Consider the following 19,159-nt stretch of genomic DNA (forward strand, 5'->3'; position numbering starts at 1 on the left):
CTCTTTTGCTGAGGGGGGGGGGGGGCGGCGAAGGCCTTTCGCCCCCGATCTCCTTTGTTCCCCCCCCCCCTTTTCTTTTCTTCTTCCTCTTCTTCCTTTCCCTTACTCTCCGCTTTACCTTCTCCCTCTCTCTCTCTTCATTTTTTGTTGGCGGTTGGGGGTCAAGGCCCTCCCCCCCCCCCCCCCCCCCCTTGATCCGCGCCGGGAAGACCTGTAGTGTCATCCCTAGCTAGCTGGCAAAGCTGAATATGGGTTATCCAGTCGTTTCATATATTTATACTTGTATTGAATATGTATACGTGTGGACTAGAGTACGGACATTCGGTGCGGCAGGCGGACTATTGGTGCGAGACCTCTTCCGCACAGATTGTCCGTCGAACATTTGAGGCGCGCACGGAATGTCCGACACGGATATTCTGCGCGGATAAAATCCGCACCGATCGTCCGCTCTCGATCGATCTCTAATAGGCGGACGATCGGTGCGGGTAACATTCTACGCGGTCACACCGGCAAATTTTCTTTTCTTACGAACTGTGACTTTTTATCAGGCAAAGAAACATTTTTGAGAATTCAGACAATATAACGTCAAAGCTTCCACGCTTCGGGCGGGAGGGGGTAAACTGAATACAGACAAGGATTAAGAAACGAAAACAGTACAACAAATCGTCTTCTTCCTCTAATAATTTAATGAAACGTCACTGCTTCCGCGCTTCGCGCGGGAGGGGAAAAACTAAATTCAGACGAAGATTAAGAGTAGAGAACGGTGCAACGAATCGTCTCTTTTCTCTCTAATAATTTAATGAAACGTAAAAGCTGCTTTGCGCGGGAGGGGAGAAACTGATTTTAGACAAAGATTGAGAGCAATAATTTAATGAAACGTCAAAGCTTTTGCGCATCGCACGGAAGGGTGAAACTGAATTCAGACAAGGATTAAGAGTAGAGAACGGTACAAGAAATCATCTTCTTTCTCTTATAATTAAATGAACGTCATAGCTTCTGCGCTTTGCGCGGAATTTAACGTCATATTACTCCAGGAAGTGCCTGAAAATGCGCCTAATGTGGTTTTCCCAGACCCACCCCTGCTTGGTCGCTCCGCCGTTTTACATATATTTCACCCCATGCGATTTTGTGCCCCCCCCCCCCCCCCGTTAGAAATTCCTGGATCCGCCAACTGAGTTTGTACTATGAATTTGAAATAAATTTTATTTCAACAACATGAAATGATAGAGGTCGTGTGAATTTCAAGGAGAAATTAACATTTCTATCGTTCGTGACGGCCATCTTGATTTTCATTTTTTTTTTAACTCTAGAACGTAAGGGGGTTTCACCCCTGGACCCCCCCCCCCCCACCAAAAAAAAAAAAAAAAAAAAAAAATTAAAAAAAAATGGGAAGCTCTGCCCTGGCAACCCATCAGGGCTCCTAATGCGGGCCCCTAGACCACATCCGTTAAGATAGATTTAGTAATTGCCAAGACAACCCTTTGTTCCATAAAATTATCCTTGAGAGAGAGTGTACGTGAAAGAGATTTGATGTCCAACAAATTATTCCCTAGGGGGTATGGGCGGGATTTAGGGGGGATCGTCGCCCCACCGGAAAATTTGAAAAGTGCCCTAAAAATGTATAGCAAATACTGACTAAAGACTTTAACACACTTTTAGGCTCTGGAGGGCCTAAGAGTGCAGCGTTTAGACTAATACAAATGCGAAAAAAACTTTTTGCTCGGTTGCTACGCTCCCTCGCATAATATCTTCCTAAATGTACAAGTAAATATTGTAGGAAATCTGTATTCCGTTGGTATCACTGTGATCTAACGGAATACAGATTTTCTCAGCCAGGAATTAACAACATAAAGGCTACATCGACTAAGCAATACAAATAATTATTTTTTTAAAATCTGACTGGGCATGCCGTTCACCTACAGTTCAAGGGGCAGGGCCCGGTAAGTTCTTTATTTACAGCCAGTGATTAACAACACTATCATCGACTAAGCTATACAAATAATTAAAAAATATATAAATCTGAGTGGGCGTGCCTTTCACTAGGGCCCGGTAGGTTAATCATTCACAGGTCACCATCTCCTAGCCTAAAAATAGCCAGGAATTAACAACACTAACATCGACTAAGCAATACAAATTTAAAACAAATTAGAAATCTGACTGGGCGTGCCGTTCACCTACAATTTAAGGGGCAGGGCCCGGTAGGTTCATCATTCACTGATCACCATCTTCCAGCCAGGAATTAACAACACTAACATCGACTAAGCAATACAAATAAAAACAAATTTAAATTACAATTCAATACAAATTTTTAAAAAAATAGAAATCTGACTGGGCGTTCCGTTCACCTACAATTTAAGGGACAGGGCCCGGTAGGTTCATCATTCACAGGTGACCGTCTCCCAGCCAGGGATTGACGACACTAACATCGAATATATATGCTCTTCCTGATCGTTACTTTTAAAAACGTTCCACTGCCACGGGGCCTGCATTTAATATGTAAGAGTGGTGGTACAGATTTTTCTGCCCCCAAACTCTTTTGCTCATTACGCCACTGCCTCTGAAAGGCGAGCCCAATGTAATGTTTGCCCCCCCCCCCCCACCTCCCAATCCCAAAGTGCTTCCAGCGCGCCTGGGTAGGCTAATCTACTCATCTGCTATAAAAGAAGCATATTTGAACCTATTATACCTTAAACCCCATGACCTTTGAACTTCACAGAATGGCAAGGTAACAAATGAAGGTGTGTTCGACGGCAACAGCATTAACATTGCCAAATCTCATTCACATTAAAACATTAAGAGACACAATAACCGTTAATGCTATGAAAAGATGTTTTTATAATTCATCATCATCCCCAAAACAATGGATTCCTCAGAGCCTCAGAGCCCCCAATTTAAAGCGGCTGAAAGCAATTTTTTCTCAAATTTCATCTAAAACTCGCTCTCTACGCTCGCTCGAATTTAAAGTTTTTTTTTTATTAAGGAACGTATTAAAGCGCTTCCATTCTTTCATTATGCAATGTTCATACTTATGAACGACATTCACCCGTTCTACTTTTTCAACCTTGCACAATACACAATAGCTGGTTGTCTATCAATAGATGCTCTGACTTTGGCTTAGTTATGAACAGGGAATTCACCCATCTTCTCTTCTCGTCGTCACATGCTCCGATGGTTAACAACCATAGAATAGTTCTTCCAAACTATGGACGAGACTGGTGACGATGCACATTATGAGAAGAGTGTCGTTAATTGATATATACGAGTTCAGTCTCACAGCTTAGAAACGATTAACATGTTTAAACGCCAAGTATGTGAAAGTCTTTGAAATCATGATAATAGATTTAATTGTATGAATAGGGACAATGGAGCGATCAAGATACTGCTGGACCCCCGAATTCGCGCGTTTTCTTCAGTTCCCTTTTCGCTTCGTATTTGGTAAGTACATATATTATTATCTTCTCTACTTTTTCTAGTAGCATAATATTATGCACGTGTGTATGCTATCACAGTACTGGTGTTATGTAGGAGAGATATATTATTAATCGAGAACTTATTTTATCATAAAATACTGTCAGGTTGTTGCAAGGTTGCTGGTATAAAGACGAACTTTTATTTTAAAATTATGCATGTATGTTTGTATTTGATCAAAATATGATCTTGTAATGATGTTCTCTATTGTGATATATTATGTTAACAAAACTGCTTATCGCCATAGTGCCAATATGCTTGTGTATGAACTTTGATTTAGATTATTTCAACCAAGACTCTTAAGAATGTCATTACGAGATAATGAGACATATCCTCTACGTCTACGTCTACGTCTATGCTGGTACTCGTCAAAAGCCTTTTCAGCAACTAAACGAGGATATTGTGGTGTGGTGTCTCTCATAGTGGTCATGATTGATTAGTGCATAGTGCGTATATACAAGTTGTGCGAGTAAAAACAGATCCTCCTATGATTTAGGCGCTGATGGCTCCCTTGAACTTCTCCACAGAGGGCAGTTCAATGAAGTTGGTAGGGAGCTCATCCCAGTCCCGGAGTGTTCTTGGGAAGAAACTTTGCCTGTAGCAATAATAATCATCAAGTTGTTTATCTGTCTCTCAATGAATGATTATGCGTGATTGGAGATGTCCGTGTGCATGCAACGATACGTAATGATTTGTCACGTAATCTTCGGAATGTGAATGTGTAACTCCTTATTGATTATTTTTAAAGCTCTGATAGAAGCAAGACGACTAAAAGCTTTATCATGCTCTTGTTTCTTTCATTGTGATAATTACGATTGATTCAGCGGACAATGTAAACATTTAATTTTATACGAGGTCCTTTTGTAATTGAATGCATATCTCTTTCATGGAAGTAACTTGGAAACAGAGAACTAGATACATTATTTGGTCGCATTATTTATTCAAACAAATCACCGACATATTATGTTAATTTAATTCGTGTAAATATATGTATATGAATTCAATTATTATTATCCATAAGAAACAAGGATCTCCATGCAAAAAATAGTGAATATATGTAATTATTATAACTTGACTGATAAATAGGATGAAGATTTTCGTTTTCTTTACAGTAAACATATTACATATTGACCACCAGGCGCGGGATTTTTTCAAGGGGGGGGGGGGGGATTTAACATTTTTAATCGGGCCGAAAATTTCGCAACGACTCAGCCAGCCGCTGAAAAAGCGGGGGGGGGGGGGGTAAGAGGATACTTTTTTAGGTCAGCAATTGGTATAATTTTTTTTTTTTAATTAAATAAAAAACAAAAAATGCAAAGGGTTTTCCTCCAAAATACACACATAACAAATACCAAGGGGGGGGGGGTGGGGTTCAACCCCCCACCCCCCCCCCCCCCCTGCGTACGCGCCTGTTGACCACACCTAGACTATTCTTCTTCACAACTAAAACGTAATAGTAACGTAAACCGGTCATGTGCAGTTAAATCGTCAAATACGTGGATATCGGTCCAAAGTGGAATAGAAGTTGTAAAATAATGCTATGATTGTAATGGTCTATCATATTATATTACAGACTTGCTTTTGTACTTTTTATAATTTCGATGTATACAAATACTCATAATGGATAACCTGATTTTTAGATAGTGAACTTTTACTTCCCAATTGCTCAATAAACACTACTTGAACCAATTTTCATGGATATTTTAGTTCTACAAAGATGAGGGGCATGATATCAATAATATTGTAAAAAACAATATTGTAACTTTTTTTTTTTTAGCCAATCATGGTGTATTTATGGGCAAATCAAGTTTTCATTTTCTTAAGTTGTTTTGAAAGTTATGAAAGAATATAGTTATTTATTTGTATATTCAAATTTGTTTTCCCTTTGAATATAACCACGATATTGTTCCTTTTCTTTTCTTTTTTTATGAAAGTTCTCTTAATTTGTTTCAAGTTTCAAGGTTAATTAAGGAAAAAAACAACTGTAATGATTCGTTAAGGATATATATACAATTAAATTCTAAACAACATGTATATATGGTTTCTAAAGCAAACCGTTTAGGAGATACCGTAGTAGGTTAAAATTTAGAAGGAAAGGAATTCTATTTATCGACCCCATCAGCTTTTCCATCATTGTGCTATAATACATTGACTATCCGATACCGAAGTTTTTTTTGAAAACCTGGTTAGTGAACTAACAGGAATATTGTGAAATAAATGGTTCTGCCGTAATACGTAGAAGCATTCTCAAAGAATATTAAAACCTATCTGTTCAATTAGGACTACAATCAACTGTAATCTTCCCTTTGTTATGCCCTATCCTTAATCATGTTGTACCTTTGAGTTAGCGCGTTTATGTGGTTTCATCATTTGCACTATAGAGCGTCTATAATGTAAGTGATAGGCCTATGAATGAATTTTTTATTTGATCATTTATTACTCTCTCTTTCATTTGTTTCAGCCATCGCCATATCAGACTTTTTTCGTACACATTACTTCGGTATGTATCTTCAATTTGTATAGTATTTCTTTTTAGACAATGTTTACGTACGATTCAGAATGGGAATACTTTTTAGAACCCTTGAATGTTGGATATAAACATGCTACCTAATGCTAGGAGTCCACTGGGCCGGCGCCAGTTGGTGCCAGTTCGCGCCAAAGATTATGTGATTGGCGCGTAGTGGCTCGCTGTGGCGCCGAATTAATGTCCGCTCGGCATGTGTCGCCAAGTGGAATAAACTGGGTGCCATATGGCGTGCGCCAAATGCCACCCGGCTTGCTCCAAAATGTTGCGCCAGTTCGCGCCAGTTTGCGCCATTACACGGCCATTTGATTCCAAAATTCACCCTGTTGGCGCCATTCGCGCCAATAGACGGCTACTTTGCGCCAATTGGTGATTAGTTTGTGCCAAAGGTCGCCAAATTGGCTTGAAATTGCCGCCGCTTGGCGCTACTTGCCGACTAAATAAATACCGGCCATTGGCTACCTGGTTCAGACCCTCCTCAGCTGCTGTATGAACAACATCTCTACTAAATATTTACAATTTTGATATGTCTGAGGCTTTTGATAATGTTGGAGTGATGATGCTGCTCCATCAGAAGATGATGAGAGATGCTGAGGTGGCCACTGCCTATCAACTTATGCTGGCCAATCCTAAAGAAGAAGAGCCTCCTAAGAAGAAAAGGAAGCACAACTGGTGGTTTAGACCCATGCTCCACCCACAGTTGAGGGCCGAACGTGGACAGTATCACACTTTGATGGAAGAGCTGAGTGAGAATGACAGGAGGAAGTTCAAGAACTACACCAGGGTGTCCCCAGAGATGTTTGATGACCTGTTGGTCAGGCTTACAACCCACTTGCAGAAGAAGGACACCCACATCAGGAAGGCCATTTCCCTGGTCTCAAGTTGTCCGTCTTCCTGCGCCATCTCGCCACTGGGGCCACCTATGCCGAGCTGTCTTACAACTTCCGAGTGGGCAAGAAAACCATCCAGAAGTTTGTCCCTGATGTAGCCAGAGCGGTAGTGGATGAGTATGCTGCAGAAGTCATCTCCCTCCCCACAACCAATGAAGGCTGCCTTGAGGTTGCAGGTGATTTTGAAGCCAGATGGAATCTTCCTCACTGTCTGGGAGCCTATGATGGAAAGCACATCCGTCTCTAGAAGCCCAAAAATCAGGCAGCCTTTACTTCAACTACAAGCAGTTCTTCTCGGTCGTCCTGATGGCTCTGGTAGATTCAAAGTACCAGTTCCTGTGGATCGATGTAGGTGGGGTTGGCCATCAGTCTGATGCCCAGATCTACAACAACAGTGAACTGAAGGAGTGCATTGAAGCTGGCACTTTAGGCATCCCAGATCCAGCTCCTCTTCCCCAAGATGATAAAGAGCACCCTATGCCGTACTTCTTCGTGGGAGACGATGCCTTCGCCATGAGGACGTACATGATGAAGCACTATGGCCTTTGTAACATGGACAAACAGCAGAAGATCTTCAACTACAGGCTGTCCAGGGCAAGGCGTGTGGTTGAAAATGCCTTTGGTATTCTGGCTCTGCGGTTCCAGTGCTTCCTTGGCCAGATGAGACAGGAACCAGACACAGTCCGCCTGCTCATTGAAGCTGCCGTCATGCAGCACAACCTCATCAGGAAGCACTATCAGGCACTGGACGTCCGCATGTTGGACCAGGAGGATGCCCAGCACAACCTCATCCCTAGAGCTTGGAGAACTGCCGCCATCACTGTGAGAAAGTCCTGCGATGCCGCCCTGCTGTTATAGGCGGCAAGTGGCGCCGAATGGCGGGCAATCAGGTGGCATTTGGCGCGAAGTAGTCACCAATCGGGTGCCGTTTGGCTCGCGTAGTGGCGCAAACAAGGTGCCCCTCGGCGCCAAGTGGCGCCATGTGGCGCGAAATCTCATTGGCGCAACTTGGCGCGCGCCATTACATTCCAGTGGATTCCAATAGGCGGATTGTTTGCGCCAAAGGGCGATATGTTCGCGCCATTTGGTGCCACTTGGCGGACACTTGGCGCTGATTGCTCGATGCAAGTGGCGCGACGAAAATTTCAAACATTTTGACATTTTCTTGCCGCCACATTCAAATTTGGCGCCGTTACGGGCCACCACGAGCCAGTTGGGAGGCAGTTTGAGCCACTACACGCCACTAGGCACCTTATTGGCGACACTAGGCGCCACAGTAAATTGCATTGGCGCAAACTTTCGCAAACTGGCGCCAACTGGCGCCGGCCCAGTGGACTCCTAGCATAAGGCCCTCTGACAACTGTTTTGTTGTATTCCAGTATTCCTTTTAAATTCTGAGTGAGGCTATGAATTTGAAAATCTGTGAAATCAGTTGAAAATAACAAAAATTATAGTTCGTGAGTAACATTGTATTCTCCCACAGTCGAAGCAAGGAGTAATATCTTTAAAGAATCGGTTAACTATTATTTTGTCATGTATGTATATAAACACTGTAAAATCAGGCTCACAATCAGCCCGGCAAAATAGACCACTTTTCAGGGAGCCCATGTGCATTATTAAACAAACAACTAATGACATATAATTGACAAAACAAATGAAAATTATCGAGAAAACTATGAGACTTACCATTTGAACCCAGCCCCCCCCCCCCCCCCCAGTGAACAAAAAATAGATAGAGCTGATTAAGTTAACAAAGACGTGAACAAGGTTGTCTATTCATCGGTTAATATCACAATGTAATGGATTGAAATGTCTAAAACTACTCTTATACTTAAAAAGGTCACATTATTTTTTATTCAAGATAAATGTTTACAGTCATAATTGCGAAGAGAATATTTACTTGTCTTAGTAGAAAATTTAGAACAAATTAGTAATGGGAGGCATCCATGCAACATAAAAAATAAATAAAACAGTAATATACCTACGTTCAACTCGTAATAAATTGCAAAGTGCTCGATTTTGTGGAACACACATCACATGAACTAAATTTGCTCATGCATTAACCACACAACAGAACCGTAATCAAGATGAGGTTGGAAAAGTGAAGGCTTTATATTATAAAGCCTTGCAGCGAAAATTAATTCACATTTCTTAGGATTCGACAAGAATTCATTGCGCGTCATCCGCTTAGAAATCCGTTTCGTAAACATACTCAATTGTATTAAAATCAGTATTACAGTGGAATGGTACTAAACTGTATAGCATTTGAGATATCATTTATACAAAATGATAAATAGTAAATAGCAAGGGACCCATTGTACTTCTCCTGCAAGTGACTGTAATCTAACAAACTATTACCGTTGACTGAAAAATATGATATCCTCAGACGGAGTTAGATACACATGAAAAAAGCGTAAACTTGAATCATCAAAACCAACATGAACAAATTAGTTTCTTTAGAATAATAGAATGAGAGACCACATCGAACATAATCATCAACCTTATTTGAGGTCTATACTTTATTTATGTATTAATAATGTGTTGTTAATGTTTCTTCATCCCCTTCTCCAGATCATCATGCCACGAGTGATGCCAGCTGCATTAAGATGTCTGTGCAACACACAGAAGGGGCACCGATGCAAAAGGAAGACAAGGCACCCAACAAGAATATGCCACCAACATCGGAGAAACTTCGCCGACGATGCCGCGTAAGTTTTAGAACAGTTTTTATCTATCTTTTTTTAAAGTACAGTAGTGAAAGTTTTAATCAAAGGATTGGAAATGTTTATAAACATTTGAATAGACCAAGAGCATCATTAAGTTTGGAAAGGTGGACATAATTATACCCCCAATTGTTCTCAAAAGCGTTTTCGAGAGACATTTTCTTATTGTTTGTCCCATCCTTTTGTTTTAATCAGAACACTGATTTTCTTATTGTTTTTACTAAACACGCATAATTATAGATTTTGCAAGCATTGAAATGCCCTTTAAACATGAAAACAATTATCCCGTTCTGTTGAAGGTCCCGCCAAAATGTGAGACTCTGCTGACTTTCTTGAGCAGATCAGGTATCATATTTTTAAAGGAAGAAAACCGATGATAGGAGTGCAGCTCTACATATGTTTTGTAATGGGAATACTACACTGTCGCTCATCTAGTTGGAATATTTTTTTTTACCTCAATTTATGGAATTATTTTGACAATGAATCATTCCTAATAGATCTAGATACACATTCTCAGATTTTATTGACTAATAATTTGTGTTTATTTTGCGTGAATGCTAAAGCATGTGTATGCTACTATGCTTATCAACTAGGGGACCTACGCCCTTAAGTCATAAATGACAGTAATGAGGATTAATGCCCCACAAAAGGGCACTAATATGGCACATCGACACGGATTTGATCCTGGGGCCTCACAGTTACAATGCCATTGCTTTGCCACTGAACCACGACTGTACGCAGCGGGGGCTAGGGTAGGGGGCAGTTCCCACAAATAAAAAACCTCAAAGAAAAATGCAATCAATTTTCAATAATTCATTGAATTTTACCCCGGTCCCCAACATAACAAAATTCTCTGTACGACCATGCATGCATTATGGCTCAAGACATGGGCACACAGAAGATTTTTTCTGTTGGGGACCGGGGGAAATTGAATGCCGAGAGGATTCTATTCCTTGAACTCTTACTTTTATTTCTCATTATATTTCAAAGCATTTATCTTGTGTTAATCACACCCAGGCGCGTACACAGGGGGGGGGGGGTAACCCCCCCCCCTTGGTATTTTTATGTGTGTAAACCCCCCCCCCCCCCCCATCACTCCCCCTAAACCCCCCCCCCCCCTTTGATTTTTTTTTTATTATAAAAAAAAAATTATTCCCATGGCAGACCTAAAAAGGTGACCTTACCCCCCCCCCCCCCCAACGGAGCCAAATGTCAAATTTTCAAATTTCGAGGCCCCCCCCCCCCCCAAAAAAAGTGTCCTCTTACCTCCCCCCCCCCCCCCCCCCCCCCCCCCCCCGCTTATTCAGCGGCTGGCTGAGTCGTTGCGAAATTTTCGGCCCGATTTATAAATGTTAACCCCCCCCCCCCCCCCCTTGAAAAAATCCTGCGTACGCGCCTGATCACACCATTGTTTCGTGATGCGTTTACAATCCAACTGCACATGCAGTTTTCATATTCATCCTGATGGAATTTGCTTCATAGTTATCATAATGTAGGATAACATGAAGCTTTTCAAATTAAATTAATGACATCATTCGTTATCAGTTTAAAATATATTGATATGTTCATTAGTATTTAGCTTGTATATTCAAATGCTATTTTAATTCAAATCAACGGAAATTTATTACCTAACAAGGAATTCAATCTTGTAATATTTGCATATCCACACTTGAGATACCCAAAGTTTTATATTATAGAACTTTTGGTATTTCAAGTGCATGTGAGTCTATATGTTGAGCCAAGATTGTCTTTTTACTTTGCTTATACAAAATTATGAGCTTCAGAAACAACTTTATGAGGCTATTCAAAAAATGTATAAAAAGTTAAGATTATATTTCACTTGATTTAAGAACAGATTACCATATATACATGTAATACGATATTACAAATATATGCAACAGTATTTTTTGTTTAAAAAGTCCACATTTATTACAAGGATACCAACAAATTGTATTCATGCATTATTATTTATTCTGTGTTTTATTTTGTTATGATATTATGGATTTATATTCATGATTGTCATTGCATTTTGCTGTTACCAAACGAGGCATCATGGAAGACCACACTACAAATTCGTTGTGTAACCACTTTATTGCGTGGTTCAGTGTTAAGTTGTGTAAAAAAAAATACACTACTTTACATAACGAATTTGCAGTGTAAAGTTGTGTATTTTTTTATACACAACTTAAGACAACCCCTGGGTTACCACCCAATGTTGTGTAAAGTCGTTACATAACAAATTTGCAGTGTACCGTGTATAAGTAAAAATTAATTAGATAGATTATTTATTTTAGTCAATTACTAAATTATACGTTATATATATTCAGCTCAACTTTTAAAGAAAAAACGTTTTGTTGTTCATTTTGATATGTTTACAATATAATTATGTCACTGATAAAGGCCTACATTGATCTCTTGCTAATTATGTTTCTCTCAGAGCGACTTTATAAATGATGATGACATACGAATTATAATGTTTGATTTATTCTCTAAACAGAATGGAAGCTTTCATGAATCTCCGACCCCGTCGATGTTTGGCGATGACATTAAAAGCCGCTCAATGTAAACGTAATGGGATTTTCGTTTTCGGCAACGCATTGCATGATTACTGCATGCAACATTGTAAGTATAATCATTAATCTAAATGGTGGACATGTCATCGATTTCATTACAGTTGTGTTTATGGTGGGGGGTTTTTTTTTGGGGGGGGGAGTGCGGGATGAACGCAAATCAGTTTTCTTCAAATAACCTGGATGTTAACTCGGGGATTTATGACCAATTTTTGTTTCTTCTTCACCGTTTATCTTGTTTATCAACAACCTTTTATGTAAATAGATGTAACCAACTGCAAACGACCCCAAATTTTTCAATTTATAATAACAAAATTAGGCCTATATAATATAGCTACTATTCGTGTTTGCTTAATTTGCTCGAAGTGTATTTAACGGCAATGTTGATTGGAAAATATGTAGTCCGATCCCACCCCCTTGCCGAAAATTCTCCCAACAGCTAGCCGGGAGGCCGTTTATAAGACACTTTTAATATAATGGCATTATTTAATACAGAAGACACCAAACTAGAAAATATGCACTGGGTATTTTGAATATTATTCAATAACAACAAAAGTAATAAGCGCACTGAATGCGGAGTGCACCAACACATGGAAATGTTTTTTCAAGGGGGGGGGGGGTTTAAAATCGAGTCCAAAATTTCGCAACGACTCAGGAAAATTACAAAATCGCGCCGGCCAAAAAGTCGCTCAGTGGGGGGGGGGGGGGGGGGGGGGGGGTAAGCGGACACTTTTTTTTTTTTTTTGGGAGCCCAAAAAAATCGCAACGACTCAGCCAGCCGAAAAGTCGCTCAGTGGGGGGGGGGGGGGGGGGTAAGAGGTCACCTTTTTTGGGGGGGGGGGGTCCCCAAAAAATCGCAACGACTCAGCCAGCCGAAAAGTCGCTCAGTGGGGGGGTAAGAGGACACATTTTTATTTTTTTTTGGTCTCGAAATTTGAAAATGGGGGGGGGGGGGTTAGAGATATTTAGGGGGGGTTTACACATAAAAAATTACCAAAGGGGGGTTTAACCCCCCCACCCCCCCCCCCCCCCCCCCCCCCCCCCCCCTGTGTACGCGCCTGGAAATGATCATGCATGTGTCCATCTTTCATGGGCTTTTCTTTGATTTATTCCAATTTGAAGAAAAAAATCTTGAATTATTACGTAACCTTTTACATTGTCAGAGGGTGTCAAAAGTCAATAGGCCAGTTTCGTAATGTATTTCATACCATAATGTTTGTCCAACCTGGCAACAACTAATGTATGCAGTTCGGATTATTTCTATCGAAATATTATTATTCTTATCAGGTGAATAAAATAATTTGTATTGAGGCACTTTACAAAGACTTATGCATTAAATTTGGTTACATTACGAAAATGGCCGATTACAAGCTCTATTTTGTTTTGGGATATGAGCATGCGCATAATTGCAGGCCCAGCAAATTGTGTCTGCTGTGCTTGCGGTGAGTTATTGAATACTAGTGCTTGGAAGATGAGATTATGATGATGTCTATTGTAATTTACTATGAATTTTGTTGTAATAGTATGTATTAAAATTATGATATTAACAGTGATTGTCTCGATTGGTCTAAATATCACAGAGCGAATGAAATGATCTTCGTGCAATGACGATACTCTCTTTAAGTTAAGTTTAGATAAGCCCCATACGTTCAACTTTTTGTTAGGCTAGGCCTGTTCCTAGTAAGTATTACTTTTTAGCTCATGATAATTTATGTAGGCCCCCTATAGCCTTTGTATAGGTCTAGATCTATTTTGGGCGTATGAAACTGGAAAGCAGAGACTATACTTAAATGACTACATCCTCGGCTATTAATGATAATTAAAAAAGATGTTGACTGTTCATGATTAGGAGCAAGCCACTCCAGCAAAGCGTAGAGAGTCGTAGACAGAAATAACCGTCTGATATGGGTCATTTCTTTAATAAAACTGACATTTGTTGACATTCCCCATATACAGACGGTAACCCAGAGATCTCGTACCGTGGGGGTAATCTGGCCAATCCAGCTGCCACTTAATTATGGTGATATGATTTTCACTATTTAGATTTAGATTTTCTGATTTATAAATCAGATATAAATTAAGTAGGTCTAGGGTCTATAGATCTATATTGTACTCCTATTTACACTAAATAATAATAATTGACCTATCATACAAATGCGAAATTTTTGGACTTACTTATATGATTTATCCAATTTTTTTCTCCGAACCGTGAAACGTACCGTTCATCCATTCAAATTAGTAATCTATGACATCACTCGGCCGATATTTTTCCGGGTCGTACCTACCAAAACAAAGCGAATGGCCAATCAGAGCACTCGTTTCGTATTGGGTTTATGAATATTCATATATCACTAGGTTGACTAGTACGCAGCTATTGGACGTTCGAAAAGAAAAAATAATATTCATTAATTAAAACCGTTAAAGATGGATGACAACGAATCATGTCGACTATGAGACTTTCTCGGATTAATCATTAAAGGTAATACAAAGTTTTGGGAATTTTTTAAAATTGGGTGGATAGTGATTCTTTACAATTTTGATGTATTTGGATGCCTATGTGGATGTATTATAAGCACTAGAAATTTAGCCCCTAAAACACTTCTGCTTTCGAGAAAAATCAAATATAAAAATTTACTGATGCTCCCGGTAAATTGTGATAAATTTCAAATAGCGCCTACGGCCGTACAATGGTAGCTGCGACTATGAAAATCTCAGAATATGTAGTTGTGATATATAATTTCCAAACGGGAGTAGCTAATCGGTCGATTTTGGTCAAGAAACATCGTTTTATAGTTTTATTAATATCTTGACCTTGAGAGGGAGCTATACAACATGAAGAGTTTATTATTTACAATTTTATTATTTTAGACTTGATTTCGACCGCGACAATGATCACTGTATATTGTAGGATTGCATATGCTTCTAATATGTTCATTTGAACCAAATTCATGACCCCATACCAAAACTTTGTATTACCTTTAATTTAGGATATAAATGAGCAAGCTATCGTAAGTCAAAGCCATATTTGTTTGTTATTTTTTATAGTTTTTATTAGCCTATTGTAATATTGCAGCAAAAGTGCATTTATGAGGATGTAAAGAGTGAAAATCTCGTTGCATATCTCATTCATCGCAGTCCTGCCGAACCGAACCATTTGTTCCACAAGTACGGCATAGGCCGTACTTCAGTCTAAGAGAGTCGATGCTAATGTGTATTGACCTCTAGCACTGCATGCTTGCTGTGAGGCGGGTATTATTATACCTATACACAAATATACACACCACACATTATTGCATAGACTCTACACAGTCATGTCATCAATTGTCACTAAAGTACCAATTTTGAGTGAAATCAGTTGAGTTTTGTACAGTGGTGTTTAAAATGTTGAGAATCAAAAGCACAGCTTTTACTACACAGCCAGGATAGTAATGCACCTATGTGTGATTAATAGCTGTGTTGATTTTGTTTTGATCTGAAAATTCTGAACTCGATCAATGTAAAGTAGACCGAAAATTAAAGAGAGGAGCCGACCTTACCCGAATAAGAGGCTAACGAACAAAAAGAGACAAAAATTTATAGTCTAAATATAAGTGGACAGAAATGATTGTCTGGTATGGGGATCGATCCGGAAGTGTGTAATAAAACTGATCCTCATACATAAAGGGTAACCTTGCCGCACTTTTTGCCAGAATCCGGTGACAAGTTTGCTTTATGTTTTTTCTAGACTTAAATGTAGCTTGATTTAGAAAAAAAATAATGATTGGAAAGAAAGTAGATCTGATTTTCAAATACTGTTCTATAAAATTACATCCAAAATATTTGTAAAACATCAAAATATAAGGACTTAATTTCAGGTAACCTACAAGTACATTATGTAATTCTCTTGAAGCTACTGCGCACAATGATATCGGCAATCACACAGAAACTGCATTGCGTAACCTCCCCTCACTAACCAGTACAATCAAGACTTCAGTCTCTGTGTAGAGGCAGTCAGTGGAGCCTGACATAGTCTCTTTGGAACAATCATCAATATCAGAAACTAATTGAAGCTTACGGAAATAAAATGGGAAAATCCACCCTGATATTTTTGATGAGTAGAAATAAAAGGAGAATTTATAAAGTGACAAGTGAAATTGACAATTTTGAGGAACAACTGATAAATATTTATTAAGAAAATTATAAATATTTACATTTACATTTTGCAAAATTTTATGAAAAATGTTGGTTTTATTTAATACCGTCCTTCCTTGCATGTGCATGATTTCTAGCGGTACAATGCTCTTTGATTTTTGTTATGATATGGTACACAACATCATTGACTCGGAGAACAATGGAATAATAATTACAATAAACACCTTGAAACTTTATTTGTTATCTAATCAAATGCTAGCTACTTTGTATATGATCGGTCCATTTTATATTTACTTTCTGTTTAATGTCTTTAATTAAATGTGTTTTTTTGTCAATTAAAATTTATCAAATTGAATTGAAGTTTTCCTTCGCATTATGATCATTATGTTATATTGCGATCTTACAAAATTTCAAAATTTCAAATGGGGGGGGGGGCACCTGGGGCAACATACAATTTTGGGGTTCATGCCCAGATGCCTTAGCTACATATGCTACTGATTGCACACTAACTTTTCATAAATATGTTTGATATAGATTCAAATATCACATGTTACTTATATCTCTTTTTATTTATACAGATCTCATACAACAGGCTGCCATATGATCCGGTGGTCACGTGAGTAAATCTCTCCATCATGCTTCAACTAAAACAATCAGCTTGTCATTTTATTGTAAAAGGGATAATAGTCTGAAGATGATTGAATTTAATTTATTGATAGCTTCAGGAACATGAGAGAAGACTGAATTGGGGTAGAAGTGAAAAAAGTTTTACGAGCTCTCTCATTCTTTTAATTCCAATGTGGAACAATTTCTCTTAAAATAGCTCAATATCCTTGATTTTACAAGGCTTGATTAACAACTGTTAACTTGAAATCATTGTAATGCAGCTTTTAGACAGGGTCAGGGATTCTGTTAAAGGTAAAGACCAGTATTGGAAATGCCCCAATTTCAAAAAATGAAATGGAAGCTCTTTATTACCAATCATGTGAAAGAATATGTTTTGACTAATACATGATAATAAAAAAATTGCCGGGAAACCGCCTACTAATTGATATATTTGGTAAATTAGTTTATCTATTGGACTGTGAGAGATAAACGCACGTGTCGTGCACGTGTGCGTAGTCCCATATACATCTTTCTGTGTACAGTGCTTGTAACTTTACGAAGACTGGGCCAAATTTCTTATCAGTTTGATGATTCCAGAACCTTGCAGTACACATATATGCTAGATGATCAACCTTTTCTGATCGATTCCACAACGTTTCTTTCACAATGCAATCGCATGACCATAACTAGTCTTTATCTTTAATGTAGATATTGAGAGAATGTGGGTGTTTTGGGGTCAAAGCTTGTATAATATTCTATAAAAACTACATGTACATGTAATAGAAAGGTTGTGATTCATGAAATTACATTTAATAATCATATAATCTACCTACTGGTATAACTTTACTATGACTTTTTTCTGTTTATACAGTGCGTCCCAGAAAAAAAGAAACCGAGAAGTATCGATGTTTTATCATAACTTAATCACAACCATAATTAATGAATGATACATATTTGGAAAGCTTAGAGTCTCCTCTTTCAGTTGATGCTACTCAGATGATGCATATTTCACGCATGAGTGATTAAAAGCAATTTGAAGGAAGGAAGGAAACCAAAAAGACATTTGGCGGGCGGTATCTGAATTTCGAAGGAAAATTCACATTTCTAGAAAGTTGAGTTTCTGCCCTTTCATATGACACCTCAATCAGGAAAAATTAGCGAAAAATAACAAAGTTCTGTTTGTTTAAAGTAGCCCTTACATTTTCATAATTTTAACAAACGAATTCGTTTTCACTGGTTGCCTGCCGTAGCAAAAAGCAGATTTGACAAAAGACTTAACTCCGTTTTGATGACAATCAGCCATGCATGAAGACTCTCGTCTACGGCTGATTGTCAACGAAACGGAGTTTGTTAATTTGTTAACTTTTTGTTAATTTCGTTTATTGATACGGCAGGCAGCCAGTGAAAACGAATTCGTTTAATAAAATTATGAAAATGCAAGCACTACTTTAAACAAACAGAACTTTGTCATTCCTGGCTCATTTTTCCTGATTGAGGTGTCATATGAAAGGGCAGAAGCTCAACTTTCTAGAAATGTGATTTTTTCTTCGAAATTCAGATACTGCCCGCCAAATGTCTTTTTGGTTTCCTTCCTTCAAATTGCTTTTAATCATGCGTGAAATATGCATCATCTGAGTAGCATTACATGAGAGAGGAGACCCTAAGCTTTCCAAATATGTATCATTCATTAATTATAGTTGTGATTAAGTTATGATAGAACATCGATACTTCTCGGTTTCGTTTTTTCTGGGACGCACTGTATAAACAGAAAATGTACAGTATGTCAAAAGTATTGAATTGAAATTTGATTCCAATTATGTCTTATCTTTCACAGCGTCTGAATCGTGAGCTTTTCATCCATGCTGAGCCAGACGTTCAATCGGACTGAGACCCAGTAAGTAACTCAATCAATATTCTGAAAATAGATTCATGAGATATCTGCATTTTCAATACTGATGGTAATATCATGGATTGCCAATGGTATTGGTTCATATCTAATGAAGAAAGCTATACAACTAAAATAACAATATGTGTGATAGGTATATCGCAGCTTTTAAATTGTAAAAGGAATTGCCTTACCAAGTGGTATAGGTTGGTTCACCATTGAAGTCTTTCATGATATTTTACCATGATCCTAAATTAATCTCATGTAATTAAAAAATAACAATGAGATCGATGAACTTTGATGTTGACATTTTGAATACTAAACATTAATGATAGTATTCTAGAAACTTTCAGTCATTTTAG

The 19,159-nt window shown here is 38.5% G+C and overlaps 1 protein-coding gene across 1 annotated transcript; it reads left to right on the plus strand.

The window, feature by feature from the left end:
- Nucleotides 1-3,003: 3,003 nt before the first annotated feature.
- Nucleotides 3,004-18,800, plus strand: LOC115921402. Its single transcript, XM_030978865.1, has 4 exons — nt 3,004-3,435; nt 5,930-5,968; nt 9,454-9,605; nt 18,747-18,800. Exons 1-4 carry the CDS (start codon nt 3,363-3,365, stop codon nt 18,798-18,800), a joined length of 318 nt encoding a protein of 105 aa, XP_030834725.1. The 5' UTR covers nt 3,004-3,362.
- Nucleotides 18,801-19,159: the final 359 nt, after the last annotated feature.

Source organism: Strongylocentrotus purpuratus, unplaced genomic scaffold (assembly GCF_000002235.5).
Source record: "Strongylocentrotus purpuratus isolate Spur 01 unplaced genomic scaffold, Spur_5.0 spur5_scaffold_1, whole genome shotgun sequence".
NCBI classification, from domain to species: Eukaryota; Metazoa; Echinodermata; class Echinoidea; order Camarodonta; family Strongylocentrotidae; genus Strongylocentrotus; species Strongylocentrotus purpuratus.